Source organism: Octodon degus, unplaced genomic scaffold (assembly GCF_000260255.1).
Source record: "Octodon degus isolate 3935 unplaced genomic scaffold, OctDeg1.0 scaffold00578, whole genome shotgun sequence".
NCBI lineage: Eukaryota > Metazoa > Chordata > Mammalia > Rodentia > Octodontidae > Octodon > Octodon degus.
Window position 1 is genome coordinate 50,554 of NW_004525154.1, and position 10,046 is coordinate 60,599.

At 40.0% G+C, this 10,046-nt stretch overlaps 1 protein-coding gene and 1 pseudogene across 2 annotated transcripts in view; both read right to left on the reverse strand.

Moving 5' to 3' along the window:
* Spats2 (spermatogenesis associated serine rich 2) overlaps nucleotides 1-10,046 on the reverse strand; it is a 65,410-nt gene that overhangs the window by 22,290 nt on the left and 33,074 nt on the right. For both annotated transcript variants that reach the window (XM_004648689.2, XM_023708753.1), the window contains one exon: nucleotides 4,151-4,209. In XM_004648689.2, coding sequence (XP_004648746.2) covers nucleotides 4,151-4,209 — 59 coding nt within the window. The remainder of the gene's footprint in view (nucleotides 1-4,150; nucleotides 4,210-10,046) is intronic.
* Nucleotides 6,441-7,332, reverse strand: LOC111814815 (annotated as a pseudogene).

Consider the following 10,046-nt stretch of genomic DNA (forward strand, 5'->3'; position numbering starts at 1 on the left):
TATAAAATAAAAAATAAAATTAAAAAAAAAAAAGAAGTCCAATGTTGCTGGGTATGAATGCACTTAGTAAAAATCCACACTTCCTGCAGGTAGGTTATGTGTTCAACCTCTGGGATCTGAGCAAAAGTCACAGGGCGAGGGATTGCAGGAAAGCTCTTTCAAGGAGTATTACTTAGCAAGATATAATTTTTTGCCCTTCTTTGACTGAAGCCTTTGGAGTTAGCTTTTCAATAGAAGCCCACTAAGGACAGCTGAATACAAGGATAGAGAAACCTGGGTCCTTAATGTCATCTCAGAGATGTCTTAACAAGTTCTGGATCTTTTCACTCTTCACCTCTGGACTTTGCACTTCATGAGAGAAAAGTAAACATAATAAATAATTTAGGCCCTCTACTATACATACTCAAACTCATCATCTAACTAATACAGACAGAAGCCTATATACTATTAAGAAATTAGCAAAATTTATGTTGGAAAAAACAGATTTTTCAGAGCTCCATAGGCATTAAAGAAGCTGAGTGTCTTCAGAAAATTTACTTAACCCAACTGCTACATATATGTCACCTCTGGGTTGGCCATACCTATGCCACGTTAACTAATGAGGGCACGCTTTCAAGGTAAGTTAGGGACATGACAACCACCAATGCTCAATAGCCACAGCTACCAGCTATTAGTCTAGCTCCCAAGATTTTCTATTTGGATCATGTTCAGTTTTTCTCAGCTCCCACATCAGAGATTTTAAGAAAAAATTAAGTACACATGTTGAAAAGATTTCTAAAAATTAACAGACAATTGAGAGGACCTAACTATACATTACTGAAAAAGCCAAGTGTGGTAGTGTATACCCATAACCCAGCACTTAGGAGGCTGAGGCAGTAGGGTCACCATGAGTTCTGAGGCTAGTCTGGGCTACGCAGCATGTTCAAGATGAGCCTGTACTGCATAATGAGACCCTGTCTCAAAGAGGAGGAGGAGGAAGAGTAAGAAGAAGATGAGGAAAAAGAGGGGTGGGAAGAAGCAGAAGAAAAGGAGGAAGAAGAAGAGAGGGGAAGGGGAAGAACAAATACCTGCATTTATGAAATATAAAATTTCTTCTTTCAGAAAAGATTTCACCAGGTTGCCTACAATTGAATATATACATTCCTGTTGTTGCCTAACTTAGAACTTTGTCTTTTTGTTTCTAGAAGAGCCTTCAGTCAGTGTTTGTAATCAGTAAGGAAAAAGGGAGTGAATTGGAACACAAATCATTTGTGAGTCAGCTCAACCGAGCCTTTTTTTGGTTTTATTTGTTTGAGACAGGATCTCACTTTGCAGTGCAGGTTGTCCTTGAACTCTGCAGCAATCCTGTCTCAACTTCCTGACTTCTGGGATTACAGGTCTGTGCTATCATATGCAGTTTCTAGTCTATTATTTTCATTCTTATCAATGAAATAAGATTAAAATTTAAAAGATCAATTAAAAAGAACCTATCTGGGCTGGTGAGATGGCTCAGTGGTCTAAAGCACCTACTTAGAACAAGCTTGGCAAAGCACAGGGACCACGGTTCAATCCCCCAGCACCACGGTGGGCTGAGCTGGCCACACACACACACACACACACACACACACAAATAAATAAATAAATTAATTAATTAAAAAAGAATAAAATTGGTGAAGTGACGTAAAACTCTACGGATCTGAAATTGATAAAATACGATTAGCCATGTATTGTAAGCGTTTGAAGCCAAACGAGGGTCATATCGGCCTCTATGAAGTACATTTCGAATTCTCCACAAAAGATAAATTTTAAAAAATACTTCCTCAAAAATAAGAACAAAACCTGCTTACTAGTTGTGGTTTGATACTTCATTTTCACAAAAATAGGTAAAACTATCAAATTTAGACATTTCAAGATATGTGGTTCAGCCTTAGCTCTGAGAAACAGTAGACAATATTTCTGTATCATGCACAACCCTAAACTTACAGAGGGCCACACTAGACCGTGGCACTTCCAAGCTGTCTTCCTGGCCATGACCAGAGGCACATGATTTCTAGTCTTATCAATTTAAGAACAGGTTAAAAGAAATAACCTTTCTAATTCTAAATCTAGCACTCAATATATAAAATAAAACCTGCCACTGAAAAATCTCAAATCTACACCACTGTTCAAGTTGTAGCTGGTATTTCTTTTTTTGTAGCTGCAAACATTTAACCCAACCTGAAATTTAACCTGAAATAACAAATACCAGATATCTACCACAAATCAGTCCTCCGGAATCTGTTTTAGTAAGCGTTTGAGGCCCATTAGTCATGTCGCCCTGAGCTCTCAATTCATTGCTTTTTTTTTTTCCTACATGCTGATACAGACACGGAGTGAAGACTGAGTACAAACAGAAAGTAAAGAAAATTCTGAGTTAAATAATTAAAAGAATGTATATATTCAATTGTAGACAACATGGTGGAATCTTAGTTGATTATGCTAAAGGTTTTTTGTTTTATTTTTATTACATAGACAGAAAAAGAAGTCCCACTAGAACTGTTTAATTAATGAAAGGAAAAACAAAATAAAATGAGATCCAGCCATTCCTGGCAGTGCAAAGTGGTAATCCCAGTTATCTGGGAGATGGAGGCAGAAGGATCACAAGTTTGAGGCTTACTGAGACTTCTCAAATAAAAAAGCCTTTCCCCAACAGCACTCAGTGGTAGACAGCTTACCTAGCATGTCTGAGGCCCTGGGCTAAATCCCTAGCAATGTGAAAACAAAAAACAAAACAATAACAAAATCCAAGCATCTGTAGGACACTTTATTTTCCTAAGACTGATATTTTGGTGTCTGATAACATGATGTAATCTCTTATCCACTGAACTCTATATTAAATATAATTCTGAAATACTGAAACTTGAAAATATTTGAAAAAGAGACTTTTATAAAATTTCCTCTTGAAACAATTCATATGCCAGCATAATACAGCTGCTCAAAACTGATTAACTAGGCCCAGCGTTGTAGTCCACACCTGTAATCTCAGCATTCTGGAAGCTGAGGCAGGAGGTTTATAAATTCAAGCCCAGCCTAAACAATTAGTAACTTAATGTAATGCTGTCTTAAACTGCAAAATAATCCAACATTCATTCATGATATAAAAAATAAATAAATAGATATAGAAGGACTTTTGCTCATTCTTTTTCTTTTTTACTACAATTCGCACAGGGTGTCACCACACAGCTTGGACTTGCGAGCCTCCTGTATTCAGCCTCCCCAGCACTGGGATTACAGGTGTGAGCCACCACACCAGATCTCCATGGCACACTCAGAGCACCCGGGGGTGCGGCAGGGGCCGCACGTGGTGCTGGGGAATCGAACCCAGTCCCTGGCACTTGCCTAAGCAGGCACTTAGTCTGCTTGAGTTTTACTCATTCTGATAAAAGCCACTGAGCAGGGTCGGGAAGATAGCTCAGTAGAATAAGTGTTTGCATGGCAAGCACAGGGTCCCAAGCTCAATCCCCAGTATCAGGAAAAAAGAAAAAAAAAGGCCACTGATGACAAACTTACTGCCCATGTTTGAGTGACCCATTACCAACATCATATAAATGGAAAAAAACAAAGTTTTTCCTCTAGAACCAGGAAGAAGACAAAGAAGTCCCCTTATCCCTATTTAATATTGTACTTGAAACTAGCCAGAACAGTGAGGCAAGAGAAAAAAATAAAAAAGATATGTATCAGAAAAGAAGTCAAGGGGCTGGAGAGATGGCTCAGTGGTCTAAAGCACCTACTTGGAACAAGCTTAGCAAAGCACAGGGACCGCGGTTCAATCCCCCAGCACCACATGCCAGCCAGCCCCGCCCCCTGGTGGGCTGAGCTCCCCCCCAAATAAATAAATAAATTTTAAAAATAAAAATTTTAAAAATAAATAAAATGGGCATGGTAGTACATGCCTGTAATCCCAGCACTTAGGAAGCAAAGGCAGGAGGATCATTGCAAGTTCAAGATCAGCCTGGACTACAAAGTAAGCTCAAGTGCTGCCTGAAATGCATAGAGACAAAAAAAAGAGTAAATATATATGTAAACTCTTATTGTTACATTCACACTGAGCTTCTGTTTATAAGGAGTGGGAGCCAAAAACCTACTATTTATACAACAAATAATAGCTTTAATTAAAGATCAAACATCTTACTTGCTTCAGCTTTCACCTTGTCCATTTCCGCAAGCAATGCCACTTCACGATCCATTAAACTGGAAAAAAGATGACAAAAATGTTTAATCAGAAACTCAAACACAAAGATAGCACATTACTGGGGCTGGGGAGATAGCTCAGCAGTCTAAGTGCCTGTTGGCAAGCGCAAGGACCCAAGTTTGACCCCCAGTACTTTGCCAGCCCTGGAACCCCAGTTATGTTGTGCTGGCCACTGAAACTAGGTGTGGTGACACATGCCTGTAATCCCAGAACTGGGAAGACTGATACACGAGGATCACTATGAGTCAGTCCTAGCTGTGTAGTGATACCCTGTACCAAATAAATAAATAGATTTTTAAAAAAACAAAAAACGGGGCCAGGGAGATGGCTCAGTAGAATAAGCGCTTCCCTGGCAAGCGCAAGGGCCTGAGTTCAATCCCTGATTCCGACCAAAAAAAAAAAAAAAAAGGAATACTCTAAAAAAACAAAAAACTTTTAAGGGCAAACCAGATAGCTCAGCGGACTAAAGGGACAGGGGTTTGATCCCCAGCATGCTGTGCCAGCCCTGCCCCCGGGGCATGCTGAGACAGTGACTGAGACTGACTGTGGTGGCACACAGCCGTAATCCCAGCTCTTGGGAGGCTGAAAACCAGAGTATCAATAACAGTCAGATCTGTGTAGTGAGACCTTGTAGACCCTGTACTAAATACAAAAAATTTAAATGACAAATAAGACTAGTGAGTTTGTTTGCTAAAAGTTTGTATACTACAAAGTAATACAATAGATCATATGAAAATTCTGTTTATGTTCAACATAGACTATTTTAGAAATTCCAAAAAAAAATAGATGTAATTCCTCTGCATTGCTATATATTACAGTTGCTAGAAGTCCAAGGGTTGACAACCAGTAGATGGCAGCAGCAAGCTACAAGATATTTTCTAGTTGTACTAAAGCACATCCTGGTGAAAATTATTTCCACGTACGCATTCACATACTTACTACATTTTAGTTTGTAAGATTTGGCAACTTTGCTTCTAATAAAGTTTACGAGGAAACATTTCTGCTAGGGCAGTTATGGTGAACTTTTTTTTTTTAATGTATTACAAACAGGGTATGCAGGGTCTCACTACAAAGATCGGACTCATAGTGATTCTCCTGTTTTCAGCCTCCCAAGCGAAGGGATTACAGGTGCACACCACCACACCCAGTCTGGTGGGCCGTCTCAGCGCACCCTGGGGGTCAGGGCCGGCACAGCACACCTGGTCCCTGCATCTGCCTAGGCATACTGTGAACTTTTTAAGCGCTTTCAATGATAACTGCCTGCTGTAGCACATGTGCCATAGGTTGGCACCACCACTGTGCTAGGGCATTTTATCCACGATTAGGATTTGGGTATCTCCAATAGCTGATCACAGTTGCAGCAAGTTAACTGACCCTTAAAGAAGAGTCACAGGCGCCAGGAAGATGGCTCAGTGGAAAAAGTGCTTGCTTGGCAAACTCAAGGGCCTGAGTTCTCCAGTCCAAAAAAAAAAAAAAAAAAGAGTCACAGCTGATTTCTAATAAATATTTAATTTTTTTTCTTTTAGTAGTAAAAGATTTATTAGTTCAAGAACCACAGAAGGGAGTTCCATGAATTTTCCAAAGCAAAATTTCACTATCCTTTCCCTAAAATAAAACAACAGCAATCCCTGGGTATACCTTAAATATAAACTATGAAGATTCTGTTTAGATATTATTGTCCTCAAAAAAAAAAACACAATTTTAAAAATTAGTCAATACTGCTAGCCTGGATTTTACCTGCTTGCATGTATTTCTGAAATAAGAAATTTCGCCGTAAAGTACATATTAACTTTCTTAATTCATATATAATCCAAAATACTCAGTTTTATATGGAATCAAAACTTTTGAAAATAATCTAAAAAAATGCATAAACACAGAAATATGAAACAGAGTAAGAATACCCTCCTACGCTCTATGAATCAAAATGTAAAGATCTGTTACATATGTAAATGAACACATTAATTTGGAATATATTGTCATTACATGGCTGTGCATATACATGTATACTATAAAACAAATACCAAAATGTTTCTGATGACACTATAGTTTCTAGCCCCAGAAAATAGAGAAAAACTAAAAACAATACGAAACTTGTTGCATATTTTTTTAAATAAAGTTTTTAAGTAGATAAACCCAACTTTGCAAAATGGATGGATCTCTAAACAGTTCATAATCAAGAATCTCTTCAATTATTCTCCAAGATAACAGAACACAGAAGTTTTCTCTCTACTCAGGAAGTCTGGTCATCTCCAGGGTTTTTTTTTTTTTTAACTTTTATTTATTAATTTATTAATTTGTGTGTGTGTGTGTGTGTGTGTGTGTGTGTGTGTGTCCAGCTCAGCCCACTAGGGGGCGGGCTGGCTGGCATGTGGTGCTGGGGGATTGAACCGTGGTCCCTGTGCTTTGCTAAGCTTGTTCTAAGTAGGTGCTTTAGACCACTGAGCCATCTCACCAGCCCCTCCAGTGTTTTTTTTAAAAACTGCTTTCCGAGATACGAGGTAGCCATGCCGCTTACATTCTTCCTGCTGCCCACCTTTGCCTGACATAACCATACAGGCTGGCACTTGGCAGCACCACACCCATGACAGCCATCACTAACCACTTTACTCAAGGAGAAGAGAGCACTGAAGGCAAATGTCACCGCAGGCCTGGACAGGCAGTAAGTCCTAACCAAAATACTCTTTTATTTATTTATTTTTTTTTTTGGTGGAACCGGGTATTGAACTCAGGCCCTTGAGCTTGCCAGGGAAGTGCTTATTCCACTGAGCCATCTCCCCAGCCCAAAATTAAACCCATTAGATTTTTGCTTGTTTTTGGTACTGGGGATTGAACTCAGGACCTTGTGCTTGCCAGGCAAGCGCTTATTGTACTAAGCTATCTCTCCAGCCAAAATATTCTTGATTCAGCCTCTGAAACACTTTTACTCTCTTGAGAAGTTGCCTTCCTGCACGCCAATACCCAGTGGCTCTTTCCATCCTCATCAATATGATTCCACCAACGCAGAGCAACCATTAGTCTACCTGTGACATTCTGATTTTTGATCTTTTAGGTCTATTAGCTGTCTCTTCTTCTGCATCAAATGAAACGTCTTCAGCATCATCATTACTGTCCTGCTACAACATGGCGCACTAGCCCCACTTCCAGGGGCCACGTCAGTGCACCAGCCATTGAGTCTGGTGTTCAACTTCAGCTGACTCATCATTCCAGGCCTGAAAGGGGCTCCAACCCAGGCCCATGTTTAATTTTTAAAAATGTTTTATTTATGGTACAGCTTCTCACTACGAAGCTCAGACTCGTAGTGATCCTCCTCTCAGCCTCCCTAGTGCTGGGATTACAGGCGTGCGCCACCACACCCAGCTTTGGTGGTGAGCACGGTACACGCAGGGTTCTGGGACCAGCAAGGCATGCAGTTCCAAGGATCAAACCCAGGTCCTTGCGCTTGCCAGGCAGGCATTTAGGCCAGTGAGCTATCTCCCCCATCCTCTGATAAAGAATTAATAGTAACCTGGACAAAATAGAATCAGTTCTTGGTAGGCTTTTTACAGGAAAAAATTAAATAGGAAATCACAACTTTTGCAAATGCAAATGCAAATGGTTTGTAGGTAAAGCTTTTTCCATATCTTTATAAAAAAGCCCACAGCCTTCAATGCATATAGAGATTGGAAGTTCATTCTAATTTCTCCTTTTGAATGAGACTATTTTTGTGTCAGTAAAAACCCATTCTTCTAGTTGTAAAAGCAATCATACACACATACCTTAACACCAATTCAATTGAGCTCAATATGTAGTTATGTTAGCCAAAAGTAGTTAATACAGACACTACAGTAGGAGACATACAAGAATGTGCAAGGCAGAGTCATTTCCTCAAGCAGCAAAACCCTTTATAGAGAAGTGCGAGAGAACACAGTATTGATAATCACTGTGCATGGCATCATAAAAACACTTGTAATAAATAAATTTCATTGGCTGTTAATCCAAAGCCACCAGATTGAAACAAAACAATACAACTGGGGCTAGGGAGATGGCTCAGTGGTCTAAAGCAGCTACTTAGAACAAGCTTAGCAAAGCACAGGGACCGCGGTTCAATCCCCCAGCAGCACATGCCAGCCAGCCCCGCTCCCTGGTGGGCTGAGCTGCACTCCCCACACACACACATAAATTAAATAGATAAATAAAATTTAAAAAAAAAACCCAGGGGCTGGTGAGATGGTTCAGTGGTCTAAAGCACCTACTTAGAACAAGCTAAGCTAAGCAAAGCAAGGGACTGCGGTTCAATCCCCCAGCACCACATGCCAGCCAGCCCCGCCCCCTGGTGGGCTGAGCTGGCCACACACACACAAAATAAATAAATAAATGAATAAATAAATAAATAAATATTTAAAAAAAAAACCCAAAAACAAAAAACAAAATTAAAAAAAAATACAACTAATGTAGGGTAGCCATACTTTGCTAAGAAAGTATTTCCAAACCTTGGCAATATTTTGTTCCAACTCTAGCAGGATTTGGAATACCTAAAAAGCAAAATAAAAGTACAACTGAGACAGGCTCTGCCAGGCCTGTAGCTTTACATTACTCTGTTGCCAAGTCACCTGAAGATGTGTCCACCACATGACAAATTCTTTGTCTCTGACAAAGCTTGTAAGATGGTAGAAAACATCAACAAATACATAAGCTTTTTAAAGCTCACAATCTTTATTATAAAAAGTGGCATGTCACACACGATGCTTAGCAAGGAATGTTGCACAAATGTTGCACATTTGTGTGGCAACATAAGCCAATATGCTGTGACATTTCTTTCCCTGTGAGACTGAGCCAGTAGCATCGATTCAGAACCTTGTGTTTCTTGACAGACTTACTGGTGATCACAAGAACTTCATAGGGATCACAAGAAATACATAGGCCACATATGAATCCTCAATTAAAAAGTTTACATGGTCTATGCTAAAGATGAATAAAAGAAGTAACCATTCTATTTCTGCTTGTCATGTTCCCATCTACTGTGACACTGGACCAACATTCAAAACAGGACCTCTGGGCTGGTGAGATGACTCAGTGGTCTAAAGCTCCTACTTAGAACAAGTTTAGTAAAGCACAGGGACCGCGGTTCAATCCCCCAGCACCACATGCCAGCCAGCCCCGCCCCCAAGTGGGCTGAGCTGGCCACACACACACACACACACACACACACACACAAATAAAATTGATAAAAAAAAAAATTTGAGAAGGAAACCCACACCTATTTCCACAGAGGCCATTTGTTGTGAGTCGTCAGATGTCTTGGGTTCTGCTTGTTCTGTATCCAAAAGCCATTTCTGCTTTCGTTTTGCCTTCTCTACTTCCAGAGAAAGTCCTGTAACTTGTTTTATAGAAGAATAACATTTGTTCTCTCAATATTTCCATAAACTCTGTCTCAGAGATGCTTTAAGGAATTTAAGAGCTAAGATGACAGGATGAACATACACAGAAACAAAAAGTCACTTGGGCCCTGTCACTTCACTTTCTGAACCTGACACTAGCTCTCAAAGCCCTCAGAACTTGCAGGACTTAAAAAGAGCTGTAAAATCTTGCTCAAAATAATGGTTTTGAAAAATGAACCTTTGTAAGTCTGGTCACAGTATGGCAGATAAGAGACAAATGGAAGACTGCTCGCACCAAGGAGCTCAGAAGGCAGACTTTCCACATGATGCTGGCTGGCCAGGGAAAACGAGTTTTCAAGTCATCATCCCGGAGTCAGGTTTGCATTCAGTGTTTTTTTTTGCATTACCAGGGATTGAACTCAGGACCTTATGCTTGCCAGGCAAGTGTTTATTCTACTCAGCTATCTCTCCAGCTCCTT